The sequence below is a fragment of the Aspergillus nomiae genome, assembly GCF_001204775.2.
Source record: "Aspergillus nomiae NRRL 13137 chromosome Unknown contig00137, whole genome shotgun sequence".
Lineage (NCBI taxonomy): Eukaryota > Fungi > Ascomycota > Eurotiomycetes > Eurotiales > Aspergillaceae > Aspergillus > Aspergillus nomiae.
The window spans coordinates 23,864-45,787 of NW_015378192.1; the positions used below are offsets into that span (position 1 = coordinate 23,864).

Here is a 21,924-nt window from a genome sequence, read left to right on the forward strand (position 1 = left end):
TTCCATCTAATGGCTCTATCAGTCCGTAACTCCTATTTGTCCATCAAGCTTAATCCATGGTCCTTTAGCCCTCGGTCTCGCGCGCGACCTGGGTGACTCTACCTCATCTTCATCCACCTTGTTCCGTAACGCCTCCTCTAGATCCTGGTTCACTATATCATAGACTTCTTGCAACACCTGCTCTGCTTCTTGGGCGGTTTCGATACCTTCTTCCAGGCTGCGTTCCACATTTTCCCGCTCACTCGTCCCTGCCGCTTCCGATGCAAAGGCCCATGCTTCAGCTAGTGCAATAACCTCATCTGGTTTAACTGGCTCCACTGGCGTACCGGCATGACGGGCGTTTATAGCCGCAGCCGCATGTTTAAATCGTGGTTGTCGAGCTGGCATAGGGTATTCCGGAAGAAGGCGACTTTCATCACTCAGCCGATTCAGGATGCGCAGAGTCGTGGATTTTTCTTTTGCGAGAATTCCAGTCAGCTGGAATTTCTGTAGAGCTAGTGCCCGTTGGCATTTTGAAAGTGGGAGGAGTTGTTCATCGGCGAAAGATAGGACATCCACTGGCTCTAAGGTGGGCGTTTCCTCGGAAGTAGATTTTCGTTTCTCTGTAGGGCGACTTTCAGGTTTCACAGAGCTGGTACCGATGGGTTGGCACGCCCTAGAGGCTGCATCAAGAAGACGCTTGCGAGCATCAACGTAGGCGGCATACTGTTCTGCGATCTGTGCTTTCTGGTCTTCCAGCAAACGAGCCGACTTCTCGATTTCCTCGGGAGGCAATTCCTGCACAAGATCATCATCATTATTCCCAACACTCACCAGCTTTTCCTCGACCCATTGTACCAAGACATCTCGGGTTCGCTGTAGTGCAGTGGCCTTCGCGCCAGAGGCAATACCATCGTTGTCAGAACCAACCTCGGTCTCGTGCTGCGCCTTCAGCTCTTCAAGTAGTCTCTTTTCTCTCTCTAGCTGGTTCCTCGCGCGTACCACGGCCCTTTCAAGATTATGCATCAAGCCTTCGATTCCATCCTCGGGGGTGCATCCATTTTGACCTTCTTCCAAATCTGGCGGCAGGGCAGGCTGTTGGCTGCGACATCCTACACTATCGAAGTCCTCCGGTTTCATTATATCTCGTTTTTTAAGCTCTTCCAGATAATGCTGAAAAACTTGGAGCTTCGCATGTTGGCGACGGTTGCGGAGCAGTTCAAGATAGGCTTGGAGTTCTGAGTTGGGATCAACGGGATGTGTGTCGACGCCACCATTAGGTTGACTCTGGGGCATTCTGGAAGTATACCTCTCAGACACCGAACGGTACTCCTTCCTTGCATTCACATTTGCCTGTAATGCTTGGAGGTATTCCTTTCTTAATCCCGTCAATTCTGACGGGATACGCTTGACATCGACAACAGCATCTTGAGGTACGCATAACGAGAGATGAGATCGGGCATGAATATTTGGATGATCGGGGTTATCATCGGCAAACGTAATTTGTGACCGGAGGTAGGAGGTTAGGACTTGTCGGATGCGTAGGGCTTCCTGGCGACTTTTGATGTAAGGAGCAAGCGGTTTTGCGAAGGCAGGAATGTGCGCAGGGATAGCGGAGTCGTCATTAGGATGGGCCATGGACGGGAGTCGGTATGGGCGGTGGAGGTCCAGCGCCAAATCTGAAACGTCGAGGTGGAAATCAATTCCTGTTGACAGTCCTCTGATATGATATCTAGTACCCCGGATTCAAGTTGTTTGTTTCTCTTGTTTGTTTGATGGATCCCCCTCGATATTAGGTAAGCCAATGCCCACGATTCAGAGATTCACGTGATTGATGGCCAAGGTTTGGGGTGTTTGCTGCATACAGAATGACCGTACACATTCGTACTTACGTCGTATAGATTTATCGAATTATATGGGGTTGTGGAGCGATACGGTGTGAGGCGAATTGTTCTAAATTAAGAAGCCTTCTCGCCTCGCAGATGTGCGGTTGGTTTCAATATGCTCGAGAAAGGAAAAGGCAGACAAAAAATATATACATCAACGACTTTGAGAATCACCCACTGGGGTTGTCTAATATTAGCAGTAAGGTCATCCTCACGAAAATAGACCCCGGTACCACCGTACCCCTCTTCTATGGAGATAATTGACTGTAAACAAAGGTTAGTGGATTTTGGCAACCAACCAAAATCAATAATTGTACTATGGTTCGGATCTTCGGGCTACGGTTTCAAGGATCCTTAACCCTTGTCGTTTCATTGTTTCGTGCCAATGAGTGATTAAGTAAAGCTTCGGTTCCGGAGGAGAATTATAGAAAGACTACTAACTCTTACCCGACCAAGAATCGAGAACTGGCGCTTCTTCCATCATCAGACAGGCGGAAAACATTGCCAGAGCTCGACGTTGCATTGTTGATATGTCTCATGCATGTACACTGTTACTAAGGTATTTGGCTGGGAATTTTTTCTTCTGTAGTCCTAAGAGTGGTCCTGGGGTTTGGTATGCTTTGACCCTTTGGAATCCCAATCAAGGGGGGAGGGGATTTCTCTGGTCGTCAACTTTCATATATAGTCAGTCTATTTGCTCTTTTCTTTTTGAAAGGGTAATATCTACCCCCTTCGCTTCTACCTGAATGAATTCATCGTTCAACTTTCTTGTCCTCTTTCTATCCCTCCCAATTTCGTGATCCATCACAATCCTTTGAAAAATGGCACCAGACTTGGCCTCCGTGTCCATTTCTACTCCAAGATCACGGCCTCGAGCTGCAACGGCGATGCAACCAGTCACTACACCGTCGGCCATCTCTTCTCGACGTCCGTCGCAAGTAATGAGTCCTCCTGCTCTACCGCTTGCGCCGGTTGTATATACAGGGAGTTCTGGGCCTGGAGGCAATGATCATGGCAGCGTAAGATCGGCGTCCGGTAAGCTGCCCTTTTTCTCTTTAGATTGGAACACTCCAGCTGAACTACATCAAGGTCCACTGAGACATCCAAAGCCTCTTACGCCGTCCGACATCCACTCCATGCTTGAACAAGAACAAGAGGCAATGGTATTTATTTTTCGCAGCCCATAAAGTCGCATATCTGTACTGATTTGAGCTCAAAGGTTAATCGTCTATCAAGAGAGCTGTCCCTCCTACGACAACAAACAGCCTCGGTAGCATCGACAACTTCCTCAACATCTACCACCCTCAACGACCCGTCAGATACCCTGCAGGCTTCCTCCTACTTAGCTTCCTCAACGCATCCCACTGCATCACGACGCCACCGTTCCTCGTCAAGCTTGAGCTCCTCATACATCCCAGCCGTCCAGGGCTCAAGAGCAGGAAGCGGTGCTGCGATCACTCCATCGCGAGATGTTCCTTTGTCGTCTGCCCGTCCGGGTCGGAGTCGAGAGCCATCGTTTACCTCTTCACGACAGTCAGAAGGAACGCTGCCACTGTCTCCTGCATCAGCACAGCAGTCACAAAGTGACCAATTCTCGAATTATGTGTCCGGACCGTACCCGTACCCCCATCGTAACTCGCTCTCTCAGCAACGGTCCCGAACTACTTCCATATCCCGCCCGGATGAGATAGCACGGCAACGAGGGGAATTGGAGATACTCAAACGGGAAAATGAAGGACTCCGGCGGCGTGTTCGAGATCTCGAGCTCGTTCTTCGAAAACATCGTGAACGGGAGCCGGATGCGACAGCTCAAGTAATACCCGGATCCATTACGGCTATTACAGATGCATTGGATAAAACCTCTGTAAAAACAGGGGATGGCACCAATTGAGGCAGTGAAGAGACCTTTGTTGGGTGATTATCTATTTAGATAGGGAGGAGGTCCTAGATGGATCCAGGAACAGGTAATGGTTTTCGATAAGTGCTTAGTCTACTCGCTTTCACTCGCACCTTTCCTTCTACTCAATTTGCTATTACCCGCCGACCGCTATTCAAAAATAGCCATACTACTTTTTTGGTCTTTTTTTTCTTTTTCCCGGAAAATACTTCTGCCTTCTAGCACCAGCCATCCACATCATAGTTACTCGCCGTCACATGTTGATGACGACTCCCCACTGTGGCTGTGCAACGTGCCCCTCTCCCACACGTCATCTGTGGCTCGACTGCTGCGCCAAAATAAATACTCCTGAATTGCTCTCCCCTGGGCAATTATTTCATACCTCTCGATTATTTCAATTGTACCCCTCTTGATATACCGATCCTGATATATCTTCCACCTAAAACCACATTTCATCATCACCATGTCTGAGCGCAGCACAGTCCATGTCTCGGGCATCGCGTCCAACACTTCCGAGAAGGAAGTCCAGGACTTCTTTAGCTTCTGGTAAGAGCACACTCCTTATGTCTCCAGGCCTTCGACGGGGCTGACCATTCTATAGTGGCAAGATTACCTCCATCTCCGTGACCCCCGTCTCTGGTGAGCCAGATGCTCCCAAGTCCGCCACAGTGACTTTCGAGAAAGAAGCGTAAGTCTTACCCCGCACTCAATCGTTGACTCTTATAGTCCACCGATGCGAGCTTTGAAAGATAATGACCTTGAATGAATTACGCTGACTATGGCTTTAGAGCTGCCAAGACTGCCTTGCTTCTGGATCAGACCCAGCTGGGAGGTTCTGCAGTGCACGTCCAGGCTGCCCAGACTCTCGACGACATCGCCGGTTCCCAGGCAGCCAGTGCAGGAGAGGCTAGGGATGAGAACCACCATGAAATCGCGCAGGAAGACAAGCCCAAGTCCCGAATTTTCGCCGAGTACCTTGCTCACGGCTATGTACTGAGCGACAACGCAATCCAGAAGGCTATTGCCCTCGACCAGAAGCACGGTTTCTCCAGCCGCTTTACCTCGCTCTGAGCAACTTTGATCAGAAGTACAAAGCCACGGACCGCGCCAGAGGAATTGATGAAAGCTACAAGCTGAGTGACAAGGCTGCCACTGGTTGGCATGGTCTCCACTCATACTTCGAAAAAGCTCTTGGCACACCCTCGGGTCAAAAGCTTCGCGATTTCTACGCCCAGACCGATAAGCAGGTGCGAGACATCCACACTGAGGCCAGGCGCTTGGCGGACCTGAAGAGTGGTAAGACTACTCATGAGGGTGAGGTGCCGGCTGCCGGCGGTGCAGAGGCCTCTGGTGCCGTCCCCGCAGCTGCGGCTCCTGCGGCTCCTGCTGCCCCAACTGCCCCCGCTGAACCTGCTCCTGCGGTGAGCCAGCCCGCTGGAACCGCGGCTCCTGCCGAACCTAAGGCATAATGAATTACGATGTACTGAATTTAAACTGGGATGCTTTCTGATTTGTTCTGCTGTTGTCTCCTGTATTCTGGTGTGCGTTTTTGAACAGGCTGTCTGGAACAGGCTTTTGTCAAATAGCTACTACCCTAATCAGTTCTTCTTCGAATACCACTGCGCTTAGTACCCAGCTGCAGAACGCCAATGCAATGATCTACAGAAATAACGATTCATGCAAGGCCTACAAAGCACAGCAAAGTAGACATAGTACAGATTAAACTTATGTGGCAGAAGTACAATAAATTGAGTACCTTATGCCCCTTTCAATGGAACCAGATTTAAAAGTTGAAAACAGACATGCACACACACAACCAAATAGAGAAAAGAAAATCAAAGGAAGAAGGTAAAGAAACAGCTCTTTCTAACACAGTTATTCAATATATTCACTGTAAAAGTAACCCAGTCATGAAAATTACAAATATGTAAACAACATCACACATGATAAACCCCATTCAAAACGAAAGGTCAACCAGTCTATTAATTCCCCGGCCCCTTCGCAAACTTCTTCGCCTCAATATCCTCCAAAGGATGTTTCGGGTTACTACTGAGTCCATGGAACTTAGTGTCCTCGGAGGCTCCCTTGGAATCACCATGGATGCCATGCTGGGTGTGTCCTGAAGCAACGGGGTCCTGTTGCTGGGCGCCAGTTTGGCGCTCGGGGGGAGGGGACTGGCGGCCGGCGTTGGGGGCGGACATTTTTAACGTTTGATTGTAAAGAAGAGAGGAAGTTTTATGTGGAGGTATTCTAGAAAGGTTGTAAGGTTAGATTTTGTGGACATTTGGGGGTGGAAAGGGGGTTGCATACTGTGCCTGGATTTTGGATGTTAGGTCGGTAAGATGAATGGGGGAATTGTTGGCTGGAAGGACCGAGCTGGGAAGTGAGGATTTGGTGTTTAAGTACCTGTCTATAGGGTCTGGGCTCCATGATGCCATAATTGTTGTATCATCATGATGACGTCTGTCTGGTGGTATCTGGTTATCTGGTTCTACTGGGTTTGAATGTTAGTGTACACCGGTGTTGCAAGTTGGGTATCTGATTTCGAGGGACAATATCCTCGATGGCCCTGAGTTTCGCCATTTGGCAGAACGTTTTACACCGTGAAAGGCGTACTACATGAGATCCAGGCCATGAACTCAAAGAAGGTTGTGCAATATCAACCTATGTTTACCTGGTTCATGTCTGGATGGAGATTGCGATGGCGTCATACGTCATGTTGTTTGTTCTGTTTGCTTATCATACCACGTGATCTATGTAACATGCGAGAATCGAATAAAGTATTGAATCCGGTCCGGAGATGATTTCCGGTTCGTGTTGATATTTCTTTCTTTAAGACTGACTGTCTTGGATCATCCCCCGAGCATGAATTTGGATGATTTTGGTCATCTGAATGTGGGCATCGGTCAACTGACAGAATTAATTGGGGATATCAGTGTTTGTGAATGCGTGGAGTACAATTGGAATGAGGAATAGTGAAGAGAAGACTTTTGGGGACATTCGGAGGAAACGACAACCAAAGACAGCCGTAGTGATTGCGTCAAGAAAAAGGAAATGATCTAAACAACAAAAGAAACAAAAGAAAAAGGCGTTATAGCGTATCCAGCCTGTCGCTCCACTAGACCGGCGACCTGAGATATTTCAAAAGGTGAAAGCTGCTCCAAAACAGACATTCAAAACTGGATTAGCATCTTTTATATCGTCATCGGCATCCAACAGAAGTCAACTGGTTCATTTCGTCGACCTGCTGGCTTCTTTTAGTTCTTTTATATTTCTAATTTCCGTTGGTCTGGATCCCCGCCGCAGCAGCTTCCGCATTGGCAGCAGCCAAAGCCTTGGCGTCGGCTTCATGGAAGACAGCTGCAGCACTTGCTGCTCCTCCGCAGTCAAGATCTTCGTCAAGTTCTCATAGAGCTGCGGCTGTTCCTGCTGAAGACCTGCAACACAGTTAGCTAAAGGCGTTTCGAAGCCTGGAATATGGATGATACATACCCAGGAAGACGTGCTTGAACAGGCCATACGGCTCGACCTTATCCAATGGCGTCTCGAGTAGGCTTTCTTCGTCCAAATCATCCTCATCATCATCCGCAAAGGAGCCGAACTTCTGGGCCTAAGTATCCAGTCAGTCAATGAGATTCAACCGCGTTAGCGCATGAGATAGCTCACCTCTTTATTCAAGAAATCAAGGTATGCGGCACTCTCATCTTGAACATCGCCCTCAGGGCCACCCTCAGTCTCATCTTGGTCGGTCCACTCAATCTCTCCATCCCAGTCGTTGTCCTCATCACCTTCGTCATCCTCGTCGTCGAAGGCAAAGTCTGACTCTTTAGTTGCATCTTCGCGGCCTGTATAGGGTAAGTTTGATATCTCAACGAGGTAGGGGAAGCAACATACTCTTAAGCGCAGCAGGTAGTGTCTGGAAAAGTCTGGTCACTCCCTGAAGCAACCTAGGCCAGCCTTGCTGCACGCTCGCGGGAACATCACCAGCGTTCAATGTCAGAAGCGAGGTAATTGCTGCAATGGAGAGCTTCTTGTCATGAACTCTGCGGAAGTTGTCGATGTTGGAGAACCAGGCGCTGAAGAACTTGTTCGTCCAGCCCTTAGCCTCCAGAACTTGAAGACTGAGAAGAGGGTTATAGTAGATAGCGTTAATCACCATCTCGATGAGATGGATGCGGTAGGACTTAGTCTTTGCCTCTTCAGCGTCGAGCACGCGCATAGGCAACTCAATGAATAGAGGAATGTATTGGTCAATGCCGCCACGCAGGTTCAACATCACAGTCTCTGCTAGCTTGCAACCGCAGATCCGGTCCACACCGCCAACCTTCTCATCGCGGAAGATGTCTTCGACCATACTAACAACAGCCGCCAGGTATGCTGGGTTCTGAACCATCATCTGAGAGCCATATGCGACATAATTGTCAAGTGCGGGCAGCATGTCCTCTAGGTACAATTCCGCACCCGCTTTGAAGGTCTTGTGAATAAGCTCGAATGCTTGCCACATAGTGGGCGAGATGGACTTAGATGCGAAGGTGCAACTGTCGATAATCTCAAAGATTTCGTTGTAGAGGTCGTATAGCTTATTCTCAAGTGTGATGCTGATCACAGGCATGAGGATAGTTTCAAGGTGCAGTAAGACATCAGGGGTGCTCTCCAGAGTGAGAATGAGGGTTCCAATAGTTTGTAAGACACCCAGGGCAGTGATACTTTTATCATCCAAGAAGTCGCCATATTCATCATCGCCCTTCGCGGCATTTCTTTCCAAAAGTTCACCAACAATACGCATGTATGTGTCACGGAGCTGCTCACTCAACGCCACAGCGAATGGAGTGAGCTCAGCAGAGAACACTTCAACGAAATCTTCCATAACATTGGCCAAGGCATCCACATCGACCTCATTGGCGAGTTTGAGAAGCTGCTGCATGATCTGAGGAATGTTCTGCTGCATCGAAGTGCGGATAATATCGTGGCGGATGAGGGGTTGCAAAGCAAGGGCCGCTTCAACCCTTACAGGAAGTTCAGGATCAGTCATCGATTCAAGGATATTGCGATAGATGATCATAAGGTTGTTGGGATCCTGGAAGTCGAGCTGTTCAAACTTCTCCAAAGTGTCGCATGCGCGAGCTCTGAGGAAACCGTGGGGACTGCGGAATTCAGGGAAGACGTGACGGACAAAGAAGTATTCAACCTGATCCGCAATAGGGCTCTTCTTGCCAAGGATCACTGAAGCCAACGAACCAATCATCCGCAGAGCGCCTTCTTTCTCCCTGGGAAGCTTCTGGTCATCCGGAGCAGCCTCGTACTTGCTGACGACGCCGTTGACGAACGTAAGGATCGAAAATGTCTGTTTCTTGCGGTTCTTCGTGAGAGCAACAAGGAAGTTCGTTGCTGCAACATCAGGCGCGGACACCTCCTCGTAGTAGTTTAGCTTACGGTGGAGATACTCGGAGGGGTCGGTCTGGAACAATTCGATGTCTTCGTCGGATTGGCAAAGGATGGGGAAGATAAAATGAGCGATCAAGTTGTCCATGTGTGGCTTGAGGTGGTCCCACATCGCCTTCGGCTTGACACATTCTTCCATATAGACCAAAGTGTAGGCGAGGGCAGGGTTGCTAAGCCACTGGCCCTTGGAAACCCACTTATCGATTTCCTGCAGATATCCCTTCAGAATTTCCGGGGCGAAAGTGGCGATGAAGTTCTTGGCGTACTGGGTATAATCAGGCGTGCTCGACTTGGTCATTGTAGTGGGGTTTCCGTATCTATGAAAGTTAGGCAGTGCTAAATCTCTCATGACGCAGAATACTCACCTGATAAAGAGACGGTTCAAGTTAGCGTAGGACCACTTCTTACATTTCCACCAGTGGTTGAGCTCCCTCTCTTCCTTAGATTCCAACATGGAGTTTGCAGGAGGATCCTTGGCGATAACTCTGAGGAACAGTGTGCACCAGTCGACAGTCGCTTGGTGTGTTTGCAGGAACGGCGAGAGCTCGAACTATACATCCTCAGTCAGCTCCGATCCAATGTTCATATTTTCGTTTTCGAAGTCTGGTTCACCCACATAGATGGCATGTTTGTAGGACTTGACGACAATTCGGAGCATTTCAGCAGCCTCCAAACTTTCTTCATCGACAAGCTTCAAGCCGATGTTAAGTAGCTGAGGGAACGTATGCTCGACAATCTTATCAAACTCCTCCCTCTTCTCACCAGCCTTGAATCTATACACACGGCAGATGGCCAGCAGACACTGCAGGCCAGCATAGACCGAGCTTGCATCGTTGGTGCCTAACAACTGGAGGGTGATATCCAAGAAACCCGGCCACTGCTCGGGGAAGTCATGCTGGAGGATCTTTTGGAGAAGTGGGACAAGCTGTGCGCGAACGTTCGGGGGCGTTGATACCAAGGCCGGGATCAACCTTTCACGGAAGCCCGGTTTCTCCCCCTCTGGAATCGGTGTGCGCTGTGGGTTTTCTTCGACGGAAGACCAGCCACGAGTAATTCGGTTCTTCAGGTAAACACCGGCTACAGAAAACCATTTTTGTGTTAGATTGTACTTCATAGATCATATGAAGCAAGGGCGAAGGGGAGGGGAAAAAATCCGGCTGACAAAAACGTACCCGACAGTTGGACGGCATTATTTTGTTCCCCTTGCAAAATATCCAAAAGCGCATTTATAAAGCCGGGCTGTGTCTCGGCCTACGATAGTCGGATAGTGGTATGAGTATAGGCCAGAATCAAATCCATCCAAAAGTATTCCACATACATATTTTAAATCTATCTCAGCCTGACGGCGATTATCCGCATTTGGGTCGAGCGTTGACTGTATGCGGTCCCGAAGAGCTGTAACATCCATATCGCACCAACAGCAGCAAACCCCCAGCAAACAGAAATCGTATTCCGAATCAGAAGTGCCCCGTCACGTAGTAAGAGGCCCGTTAGAGGGAAAGGGGCCGAGAGAGTTATGTCGCGGGGAGATGTTGTAGTAAGAAAGTGCAAAAGTGCACATTGGGTTTGTTGGGTTTGGTTTGGTTTTCTCGTGGATTTTCAAGCGGTGCCGGCCCCGCGCCTATGGCAGCTAATCAGAGGCTCGCCGCCACGCGCGGTAAGAGAATTTTTTGCTGCTCCTGAACATTTTGCCCCGGAAAGGAAAGGAAAATTCCCAGACTAGCTTTAAGGGCCCAAGGTTCCCATCGATTTTGCCGGCAGAAAGGCTGGATGCAATTAATTTTCTCGACTGTCTTTATGGTGAAGTAGGTAACATGCCTCTTTGTATGAGGATAGAAAAAGGGCATTTTTGCACCTGAAATTCAAAAAGAGAAACAGACAGGCAAAAAGAAATATAAATAAATAAAATAAAATAAGATTGACACCCCACGTGGTGATGAACCTTAGTTGAACCTCTTGGTCTAACTACATATACAACGACGCCGCAAAAATCACATCCCTCTTGATCAGCTCCTGTGCCTGTTGCATTTTGGTATATAATGATGGATCTCCAACCAGCTTCGCCGCATTCTTCACTTCCCGGCATGTTTCGTCCAGACGAGTAATGGTTCGTACAATGGTACCTTCCATCACATCGGTGAGGTCAGTGATGCGGTTGAAAGACATTCCCTTAGCCCATTCGTAGACGACTTCCGCCAGACCAAATCGTGGTTGACTGGCAAAGTCATTGCTGTCTTCACTAGACTGAATGACCTGGTATTGGATTTGGAAGTCGTTCACCTTCTCCGAAATCTTAACGATGGCTTCCTTGCCCTTTTCCAAGCGCGGTGTCAATGTAGGAACATTCTCGGTCTTTTCCTGGAAGACAAAGGCGGATAGAAGTGCAACGATCTCCTCAGGCTCGTATTCAGCCAAGACGTTCTCGAGGACCAATTCAGTCAAGACAAGCTCATCAGCTGAGTGAATCTGGCCCATTTGTTAGTAAAAAGACCACGACCTCCTTCATCGAGTTACCAAACCTACCTCACATGCCACCTTGCCTTTTAGCTGTACACGAGACTGTTCATCTATGAACCCTAGTTCTCTCAGTACCTGGATACGTTGTTCGTAATCCGGCAAAAGCTGAAGATTTTGATCGGACATCAATTGCTTCAGCTGCGAAATGTTCTCTTTGACTTGCCATTCATCGTGTTGCATCTCGAACTGCTTGATGTAAGTATGTGTTATCCGCTTTTCGGAAACAGAGTGGTCACTTACATGTTTCAAGAAGTCTGGGCATTGCAAGCATTTGCAGGACTCGGCAATTGTTGCCTGAGCCTGTCGCTTTTCTAGTATGTCCCTCACCTGTAGCTCTTTGATTCGAGACCAATCGATTTCGTCCCAAGCGGTGCTCATCCACGATGCGCAGTATTTATGCAGCTCTTTGTCGGCATATTTAATGGCCTCTGTGTTTTCAGCTCGTTAGCACTTTTTGTAGCCATATGTCCATTTTCCACTTACCCTTCTTGATATTGAGATACCATGTTGGACCAGTCAACTTCACCATGGTATTGGTGAGACACTCCAGATCGGAGAGTGGTATCTTGCAAACTTTTAAGGTCATATCAGCTCCACGGGTTGGTAGAGTCTGGAACAGATGTCGGAATTTAGGAAGGAAGGGAAGTATATCACTTGGATGACGCCTGCCGCCTAGTTTGCCGATTTCGAGAATCTGTACGGTGGGCGTGGGCCCTCCTCCAACCCCTTCCCGAACAACAATACCAGCCGTCCGATATCCATCCTGAGGAAAATTTAGAAATGAAGATCAGGTGATTAAGATGCTCAACGTACCTTTCTGTAAACCACCAGCCGCTTGGGCACAAAGAGACGCTTCCCAACAGGGGAGGCGAGCAACCCAACATACAGCTCACTTGTTAGCTTTCCGTACTCCATGGCTGCATTATGACAAGCCACGAGATCGATGTCGCAGATATCGCACGGTTCACGCTTAATCTTAGCCAAGCTGGCTTCTGATAGTTGAACCTGTTTCTCATGCTCTGGAAGCAAAGCCTGCGTGGCATTTTCACTAAAACTGCGCTTGATCATCTCTTCAATCCTCAAAGCCTCAACACGCAAGAGGTTCAGAATCATATTGTAAGTAAGCCTAAATTGGGATCGAAGCTTGGTTGGTTCACCGAGTATCATCTGCTTCAAAGCACCGGCAGGAGGCGCTTCGTCTTTACCAGTGCTAGTAATGATCACATAGCCGACTGTATCAAGGCCTCTTCGCCCAGCACGGCCAGCCATCTGGGTATATTCACCCGGTAGCAGGTTCCTGAAGCCTTTACCATCGTGTTTACGGAACCCCGAGAAAACCACTGTACGAGTGGGCAGATTCAGTCCCATAGCAAACGTCTCCGTGGCGAAAAGAACCTTAACCAATGATTTTGCAAACAGGATCTCAACAATCTCTTTCATAATGGGCAAGAGACCTCCATGATGAACAGCAATTCCTCTGCTTAGCAAGTCGCGAAGACGAAGTATCTGTGGGAGCGTCCTATCTTCGGGCTTCAGGCGGGTAAGTGACTTTTCGATAAACATATGGGTAAGACTTTTTTCCGATGCATTACAGAAATCCTGGTTTGAGAGTGAATCGGCATTCTCCTCGCATCTTTTCTTGGAGAACACGAAAATACAACCAGGGAGCAGATTTTCTTTGCGGAGATGTTGGACAAGTTGTACCCAGACAGTCTTATCCTGGGCAGCTGTTGTCCGTCCACCACCTCTTCCTGTACGAGCAATGTTCCCGGTACCCCTGTTAGCTGGCTGCCCTCTACCACGCTGAGCACCACCTCCGCGTTGGGCACCTCCACGCTGCGAATTGCCGCGAGGGCCCCCTCTGCCAGGAGCTTGGCCGCGCCCTCTTCCCTGCTGGCCACCTCTCTGAGCTTGGGACTGAGCCTGAGCCTCAGCAGCTTTTTGAGCTTTGATCTTATCTCTGCCAGAGATAATGTTATCTGCTTCTTTCCAACCGCCTTCGAGGAACCGCTTATTTGAGTCCACGATTTTGAACTTATCTTTACCAGCCCACAAGTAATGCTCGAGTGGAACAGGTCGCTTCGCAGTCGAAATAACATAGATATCCTTCTTCTTCGTGCGACCAACCCAAGAGGCAAATTCATAGGTGTTAGGGACCGTAGCAGATAGGAGAATCAGTGTGACATGTTCAGGAAGCATGATGATCACTTCTTCCCAAACGACACCTCTTTCGAGATCATTGACATAATGTACCTCATCAAAGATCACAAACTCGACATCTCTAATCAGATCTGCTCCACGGTAAAGCATACTTCGGAGGATTTCAGTGGTCATGATCAGGCAGCTTGCCTCTGGATTGATCTGGACATCACCTGTAAGGATACCAACATCGTCAAATGTAGTCCTAAAATCCCTAAACTTCTGATTACTGAGAGCCTTGATGGGCGATGTATAGATAGCCTTGGTCATATGCTTGGCAGCCAAAGCAATAGCATATTCAGCAACAACTGTCTTTCCAGCTGACGTATGCGCTGCGACAAAGACGGAATCACCGCTCTCCAAATGGTAGACAGCCTCTTTCTGGAAAGTGTCCAGTTCAAAGGGCCATTCCCTAGCCATATCCGGCACAAGCTCGCTGAAATTGGGAATATCTTTGTTAACATCCACAACGTGAGCCCATTCCCTGCCACCCTTCTTCTGGACAGCTGATAACAGAGGAGCACGGGGTTCCAGTGCGGGGAACTCAACCGGCAGTAATGAATCTATATCCTCCTCATCTCCGCTCAGCTCGTCGTCTTCAATCTTCACTCCTCCAACATCTGAAGCCGTGTCGTCCTTTTCAACTGGGAGATCAGCTTCCTCCTGCTGGAGGACATGTTCGACTTCTTGATCATTTTCAGCAGCTTCTTTGGATTTTGCTACCTCGAATTTGAGGCCACGACTGAACCCTGGAGCGACTTCTAGGAGGCCACCCTCAGCGCCGAAGTTAATGATCCGGTCAAGGCCAGATTGCTTGCCACCTGGTCTCGAGCTATCTGTTGCCTGGGCTTCAGATTCCAATTCAGCGATAGCCTCAACACCATCAAGTCCACCTGGCGCGAAGGGAAAGAACCCAGCGGCGCCCCTAACGAAATCTGCGCGACCAGCTGGTCGACGAAGCAGAGATGTTGAGTTCTTTGCATTTGCACTGGTGGCAGGAACCGTAACTTCATGGTAGCCAGTAACACGCCCTTCTAGGCCTTCACGGTCGAAACGAACAATAGTTCGTGTTTGGGTCGGTGCGACCTCAAAAAGATCCTTGTAGTCTGTCGACACATCCCATCGTCTGCAGAACTGTCAGCGGACGGAAGGGCCAGGGTGGGACATCGAACAAAAGATGACATATGGCAAGTGGTGTCTCAAACCTTTGTAAACGATTCAGCCACTCGGGGCTAAATTGAGATGATGGCGTAAGGAAGTCGGCCTCGAGCTCTTTAATAAGATCTTCGGCATTTTGGCGGGCTCTTGGCCGAGGACCCCGATTCTGATATTGGCCACTTTGTTCTTCTGCAAGTCGCTCATCAAAAGCTGACCCGCTAAGACCCTGTGCACTCAGGTTAAGCTCAGCGAGAGTCGCAGCGAGAGCTTCTGTTTGCGCCATTGGGGGACGGTAGAAGTGACTGTCCCAGAAATGCCTATCTGAGGAGCTGGTAAGTTCTGGACCGTATTGGTTCCCAACAATCGTTTAAATATTGCGTTAGGCACAAATTGGTTGTAAGTAGCTGCTATTGTAGTGGAGCAACGTACTGTCACCGGTGCCTGCAATATTTACCAAGAATGTTCAAGCATTCACAGGTTGAGGTGCGAAGAAAGAAAGGTACCTCATTCGTTGGCGGTGTTTAGCGGCGGAACACACAAACGCTGACGTCGTGTGGGGACATTAATGGATTTTAGGCCAAACCCATGTCTACTCTTCGGACTACATATCGATCTGGTAGACATATTTAGTATAAAATGGGTACAAAACCCTTGCTACCCTCTTTTAGTATTTGCTGGCAATTTTTTGTTGGTCAATTTTGGATTTTCTTTTTTTTCCTTTTCTCCTCCATAGTGGGGTACATACAGTAAGTCGGACAGGCCTACTCAGTAAGTGGATTTTAATGCCCACCTCTATGCAATTTTAAAAATTTCTCCAATTTGTCCAACAGATTGGCTACGCAGTAGCATTGTATCTAGATATTTCAGAGGGAGATATTCTTTCTAACTAAAAGCTAACCTTGACATGCATGGCAATACGGCACGGCACGTATACAACCAGAGCCACCCAAACAGTAGCTGAAAGAATGGTATTGTTCTACCCGTCCCTAACCCTGTTACACATCCCTGAGGATGAAGATGGAAAACATACGATATTAGCTCTACTTGGCAGAAAGAAATACGGAGGTAACCGTAAATGTACTCAAGTCCACATCGGCGAGCTTATTAAGCATGCATGAGATCTCAAGATCATCTTACTAACAACTTGGTGGAATATGATCAAGTAGCTAAATAGTGTTCACAGGGAGAGCTAAGTCGAACAGAATGTGTAGGCGAAGCAATAGCAGATCTACTAAGAGTACTCTGAATCAACCAGCATGGGTACTATCAAAAATCCAGAACGAACTATAGAAGCCTCGTATAGGTGAAGGATCATGATATTACCTCAACCTGAGGCAGCAACACCTAGCTACTAGTGCTAGTAGATTTAGGTAGTTGATCATGTGCAGTCAATATTACTCCATACTTTGCAAATCAAAGAAAGTTGTAAGAATTTAGTACTAGTATTCTTGTGTCGTTCTTTGTATTTAACCATTAGGATAGAAAAGAAGACAAAAAAGACCACAAATAGAAAAAGAAAAAGAAATTTACCTCGACTACCGCGTGCGTCCAAATTCAAATCGAACTAAACAATTCAAAGATAAAAAAAAAGCTCCTTTAGTAGAAGGGAATGCTTGGACTCCGAGTCCGGACTTGACGCTGTCGACCGCATTCCCCGGATCGACCGCCAAAAGCCTTTGTGTCAAGTCTTACGTCATCCGCCCATGACTCCCGCCGAAAGTCATGATCGCACTGGAGTACAAGGTTATCAAGTAAGAGCGGTGATCTCTTACTACTTAGGCTGAGAGCTCAAGCTTAACTACATCGAGCTATCGCTTCCTACCCAACTGTTTGAAACATTCTCATACGAATAACTCGGCATACCATTCTCCGATTGCGTTCGTACCACTCCTCTACTTCCACGTTGACGACTCAGCGGCCTTATCCCTTTCAGCTCTCCAACTGTGTTCACCTTCCCTGTGGTTCGCCTCTATAGCGACCCTCCCCTCCGTCATTCTCGCAACGCCGCTACCACATGGGAACCAATACATCCAACGATGTCACCTTAGTCTAGCCTCGACCTCTCACCATGACTACGGATTCTGCGCTTTCGTTGGTCTTTCCCCATCCAACGAGTATGATGTATACCTATGTTCCGCCGTCTACTAACGCGCTGCACTGCGATTCTAGGTACCATTCGACCGAGTCTCTAATCCTTCCGAAAAAGCGACGCTTCTTTCCCTTTAAGATCCCAAATTTGTCAGTGTCCTAGACTTAGCGCAACTCGGTCGCACGCTTGACTTGAACTAACGACCATTTAGCCATCAACAACTGCGAAACTATATCAGCACCGCTGACCCCGATAGGATTTACGTTGTCGTCGACAGAGTCATATATATAATTCACATATCATCGCAAAAACGAGAGACTCTAGCTGTTATCCCGTTCGAACCGAAATGTCTTGCTGCGGGTTACGGTTGGATCGCGGTTGGAGGTTCAGACAATGGTGAATGTGCTTTAATCAGGATTTCCGACCGGGGAGTGCGTGTACAGGAGGATACATCAACTTCTGAACCTTTAGATGTTGACAGTGCCTTGCCGATTGATCTTGGTGCGCCTACAAGAATCTCCCAATCCTGGTTTTCTGGCGACGAACCGGATTCAATACAGGAAGCCGACCACGTGCAGCTGCCGGGTGTCCAGCTGCATAAGTTTGGTGGCAGCATCGTGAACTCCGTGACTATCCACCGGCTACCTGGTGATGGAAAAGGCTTAGCGGATGAGGACATCATCATTCTCAGGTATTGCGGTCACATCCTACCGTCAAACCACTGACATGCTGATGAAACCTGCCAGTAATAATGACAAGTCGGTCACCGTTTATTCTCTAACCCGTTCGAAGGTTCTCAAGGTCCTCAATCACCCAGCATGCATGAATTATGCGATCGTCTCACCAGACTCTACCATCCTGGCTGCAGTTGGTGATGAAACCCGCGCGTATTTCTACGATATTACCCGCGACTTCGATACAACCGTCCTAACAACGAACGGTGAAAAGCTTACAGGCTGGAACTGGGATCCTCTCCGTTCCATTGAAATGGATATCGGTACTCGGATCGATGATGGTTGCTGTTTTACTGTTGCATTCTCCCAGTTTAGTCGACTGTGTGCCATTGGGTCTCAATCCGGGGTTATCACTGTTTTTGATGTTAAAACGCTTCGGGATATTACCCATGAACCAAATGAGAAGAGCTCGATAATATGTCATTTCAATTCTTCAAGGCTTTGTTGCAATGGTGGTGCTGTGCGCTGTATGACTTTTGCGCCCGAGCCTTGGGACCTCTTAGTGTGGCTCGAAGACAAGGGCCGGGCTGGAATTGCAGATGTCCGCCAGGGTTTTCTACGCAGGCAGATCATCCATCTGGACAGGAATGATCCTGAGATCGAGGAAATTCGTACTGAGCCCATCTTGGACGAATCGGTGGGTTTAGAACTTGAAACTGATGGCCGGTCCAGCCCAGGATCCAGAGCAGATGCAGGACAGCGGGCCGCCCTGGGATCCATCGACACTCCGCCAAATGAATTGGGTGGGGAAGCGTCCGACAATCCACCATTGCGTGATGCTCTGTTACAGGATCTCACCGAAAGGGAGAGGTTAATCGTAGAGTTTCTGAACACAGCTCGCTGGACCTCAAGGCTGGAAGAGGGTTTAGCAGAGAGGCGAGCCAGAGCCAATGCTCCTCCGCATCCTGCACCCCGTTTGCGCTTCCAAGGTTCCACAGATGTGTCCAATCGTACTTCTCGTCCCACTTCGCCCCTTCGCCATGGGGATTCGCTCCAGGACACGCCGCGGGACGGCTCCTCAGCGCAGCCAGGAGCCAGCGAACGCAGACACAATGCTAGACGTCAAGCTTCTGTTATCCTATCCCAGGGCAACCCCGAAACACTCAATCGAACTCCGGAGGCGGGCGGCTCAAACATAGAACCGCAGCCAAGCATTACACTCAGTTGGACTGCTTCACCGTCCGAGATACAATCGATCGTATCCGACACTCGTCAGCGTGCTGCAGACTCGTCGAGCGATCAGAGTAGTTCTAGTGGTAACGAAGCGGGCGTAGGAAATCGAAGTTATGGGACTTTGGGGCGCCCGTCCGCCACTTTGGACTACTCCACGGCCCCTGTAGAGTCAATACCACGGCCACGGGACCATCAGCGATCCCGTTCCGGGCACAGACATACTGAGAGACAAGACAACCCGACTGGTACCCGACACGAACCTCTACGTGTATCAAATACAGAACTGCGAACCAACGTGGCGGCAGAGCGCCTTCGACGACAAAGACAAGTGGTCAATGAAACACATACCCGAAACCACCCGCGGTATCGGCAGCAAATATTAGGCATTGACAACAGCCGCTCTCCTCGCTGGATCAGGAGTATCTTAAACGAGCTTCCAGACCGCAGTTTGGGAGTTGGACACAGAGACCAGGAGCCAGGGAGTACTGCTGGAATTGGGTGGGGTGCAGACGGCAGAACATTGTAGGTTTCCGGCGTACATTGACGATGACAATACTGACTTGCATAGGTACGTCGCAACTGTCGATGGTATATTCGAATACCAGCTTAACATTGGGGACCGGAAGACATTCCCCGTTGTCAATTACCGCTAGAACAACATCCTGTTTCAAGGTCTTCTTGCGCAGCTAGGCTATGACTTTTCACTTCCAAACTTGACGTCGCTTAATGTTGAATTAATATGATCCGGTAACCTTTCTGTGAAAGGATTCATGGTGGCAACGGGAGAGGAGTATAGTTGACAGTGTTGGTGTTCAGTTTGTTATTATTTCCTCCGTCTTCGAGTTTGGGCTTGATGTGCGATCTCTCGCATCATGATATCTTGGAGATACCATTTTTTTTTACATTCGCTTCTTTCTCTTCCTCTTCCTTCTTTCCTTTACTCGCCAAGTTTACTTCATCTCCTAGCTCAGTTAAGGAGTCGCTCTACTCGCTATCTTCAGAGGCATCCATTTGTGCATAGTTGATTCATTTGTCTCGTTGCATTTGGTTTCAGGAGTTTGGGAAAGGAGATGGGTCGCAGTATATGCAAGGATAGTTATAGTTCTATGTCAAAAGTTTCCGTGCATCTGCTCGATTTGTGCGATGTGAAAGATGGTCAAAGTAATTGCGTCCTGACCTCTAGCAGGCGGTAGACTTTTGACCTGGAGGTATACGAAAGATGGCCCTACTGGGAACATTGTAGGTATTGTTCACATCCAAAGTTAAAATATAATCGGAGGGCACTGTTCCATCGATAACTGGCCCCCTAGGAAGAAATAGCGCACATCCTCAGCAGTGTCAAATTAAGGCTCTTACTTAGATGGATCGTATTCCTAAGGTATACGGCAATGCTAACCAACACTCGTCGCCACTTGTGCGAGGCATTTCACATTCTAACAGTTCAATGTCGACATATCTGGAATTTATTCTCTAGGGAGGCGACTTTGACTTCATTGAGGCAAGAAGCATCATTGGTTTCCTACAGTTAGAAGTGTCGTCTATAGACTTTCTTGTCTTTGTGCTCTCATTGTATGTTTAGGTATACTATGATGCTGTAAAAAACGTAGCACTACTCGTCAATACTTCCCTTTTGTTATTTTATCGTTTTCTTACATTTGTGCTGTGCAAACAAAGAGGAATAGGGGTCGCGTTATCGAAAACAGCATGGGTGTATCTGGTACTTTCTGGTTGGCTTGACTTGAAATAAAACCGTCCCCGTTCTCTAGTATATATATACACGCCTGAGGCGAGTTTGTTTTGTACACTCGACGGTGTCTCTGCGCCTAGAAGAGACAATTCGACTCCATTGAATCAGAGTGAGACGCATTATTTCAATGACGAGGTCTACTAGACAATAGGTGTTTGGTAAGTCCTAAATGATACGAGTGTTGGGTTGTTGAGATACTTCTAGAAACAGCTAGCGTTTACGATGGATGCATCACAGGGGCGGGTAGATAAGATATAGAAGCCGCAAAAAAAAGAAAAAAAAAAAAAGGAAAAAAAAGAAAAGGCCAAGAATGCGGCGGCATTGCTGCGGTATTCCAAAAGGAGAACGGTGAAAAGGAAAACAAAGAAAATAGACTGAAAGGCAAGGAAACAAAAGAAGTAGGAAATTTCCTCGGCTTTGCTTCTTTGGTATGTATGTACATACCAGGTGGCCAATGTACAGTACCAATATGGTACCAATATGTCGCCACCCTACGGAGTACATAATAACAGTAGTTCCATTCGGGAGATTGGGAGAATGATAAAGACACGTTCTAGGCTAGTTAAGAAGGCGATCTGATCAGATAAAAACGAATCAATTCGATTTGGTACTGGCTCAATCTCTATAATCTGTATCCCATCCTCAGGTAGCATTCTGCTATATCCACTCCGTATAGTGACAGCAAAAAAGAAAAATAGAGCTCCACCATATGAGCAATTGATCTTATAGTTGTAGAGACCCCCTTGTATAGTCTACAAATCAAGACTAAGCCAAAAATGAACCCTTAAACCGTCTAGGATATGGAATTAAAAGATCCATATTGACTCGGACGAAGGCCTCCACAGCTTAGCTATTACGGAGTCTTCCTACTAACTCCGTAGTGTCACAACGGGTAGGAATGGGACTCTCTCCGGCGGGAAACACAGCTCTCGCGGGTGGCGATGCCGATTGGCTCGGTTACCCAGGCGGTCTAAAGGCAGTCCGGTTACTCATTGGGTGGCCAGCTACGTTGCTGTGATTCTACCAACTTCGACGACGGGCCGAAGCTCTCCGTGACAATTTTTACTACTGCCGGTCTCCCTTCTTTTTATGTTTCCTTCTCC

The 21,924-nt window shown here is 48.2% G+C and overlaps 7 protein-coding genes across 7 annotated transcripts; 3 read left to right on the plus strand and 4 right to left on the minus strand.

Moving 5' to 3' along the window:
- Positions 1 to 18: 18 nt before the first annotated feature.
- Positions 19 to 1,617, minus strand: ANOM_006078 (uncharacterized protein; the record flags this gene model as incomplete). The annotated part of the gene is made up of 1 exon (XM_015551335.1): positions 19 to 1,617. One exon carries the CDS (start codon positions 1,615 to 1,617, stop codon positions 19 to 21), a length of 1,599 nt encoding a protein of 532 aa, XP_015406829.1.
- A 994-nt stretch (positions 1,618 to 2,611) lies between these two features.
- ANOM_006079 (uncharacterized protein) lies at positions 2,612 to 3,756 on the plus strand (the record flags this gene model as incomplete). The annotated part of the gene is made up of 3 exons (XM_015551336.1): positions 2,612 to 2,900; positions 2,955 to 3,028; positions 3,085 to 3,756. Exons 1-3 carry the CDS (start codon positions 2,687 to 2,689, stop codon positions 3,754 to 3,756), a joined length of 960 nt encoding a protein of 319 aa, XP_015406830.1. The 5' UTR covers positions 2,612 to 2,686.
- Positions 3,757 to 3,982: 226 nt separating this feature from the next.
- vip1 (putative actin cytoskeleton protein (VIP1)) lies at positions 3,983 to 5,231 on the plus strand (the record flags this gene model as incomplete). The annotated part of the gene is made up of 4 exons (XM_015551337.1): positions 3,983 to 4,308; positions 4,364 to 4,450; positions 4,551 to 4,804; positions 4,858 to 5,231. Exons 1-4 carry the CDS (start codon positions 4,226 to 4,228, stop codon positions 5,229 to 5,231), a joined length of 798 nt encoding a protein of 265 aa, XP_015406820.1. The 5' UTR covers positions 3,983 to 4,225.
- A 513-nt stretch (positions 5,232 to 5,744) lies between these two features.
- Positions 5,745 to 5,963, minus strand: ANOM_006081 (uncharacterized protein; the record flags this gene model as incomplete). The annotated part of the gene is made up of 1 exon (XM_015551338.1): positions 5,745 to 5,963. The coding sequence occupies one exon, from the start codon at positions 5,961 to 5,963 to the stop codon at positions 5,745 to 5,747; it is 219 nt and encodes a 72-aa protein (XP_015406819.1).
- A 1,030-nt stretch (positions 5,964 to 6,993) lies between these two features.
- Positions 6,994 to 10,772, minus strand: ANOM_006082 (putative nonsense-mediated mRNA decay protein (Nmd5); the record flags this gene model as incomplete). Its single annotated transcript, XM_015551339.1, has 8 exons — positions 6,994 to 7,199; positions 7,255 to 7,372; positions 7,429 to 7,607; positions 7,657 to 9,521; positions 9,570 to 9,754; positions 9,821 to 10,281; positions 10,377 to 10,455; positions 10,523 to 10,772. Coding segments are annotated over 8 exons (3,213 nt in total), but the record flags the coding sequence as incomplete, so codon positions are not given.
- A 397-nt stretch (positions 10,773 to 11,169) lies between these two features.
- ANOM_006083 (SKI complex RNA helicase subunit SKI2) lies at positions 11,170 to 15,361 on the minus strand (the record flags this gene model as incomplete). Its single annotated transcript, XM_015551340.1, has 6 exons — positions 11,170 to 11,670; positions 11,728 to 11,907; positions 11,962 to 12,149; positions 12,205 to 12,484; positions 12,535 to 15,046; positions 15,126 to 15,361. The coding sequence occupies 6 exons, from the start codon at positions 15,359 to 15,361 to the stop codon at positions 11,170 to 11,172; spliced, it is 3,897 nt and encodes a 1,298-aa protein (XP_015406821.1).
- A 1,785-nt stretch (positions 15,362 to 17,146) lies between these two features.
- On the plus strand, positions 17,147 to 20,147 carry ANOM_006084 (uncharacterized protein; the record flags this gene model as incomplete). Its single annotated transcript, XM_015551341.1, has 4 exons — positions 17,147 to 17,316; positions 17,379 to 17,858; positions 17,914 to 19,596; positions 19,643 to 20,147. 4 exons carry the CDS (start codon positions 17,147 to 17,149, stop codon positions 19,725 to 19,727), a joined length of 2,418 nt encoding a protein of 805 aa, XP_015406824.1. The 3' UTR covers positions 19,728 to 20,147.
- Positions 20,148 to 21,924: the final 1,777 nt, after the last annotated feature.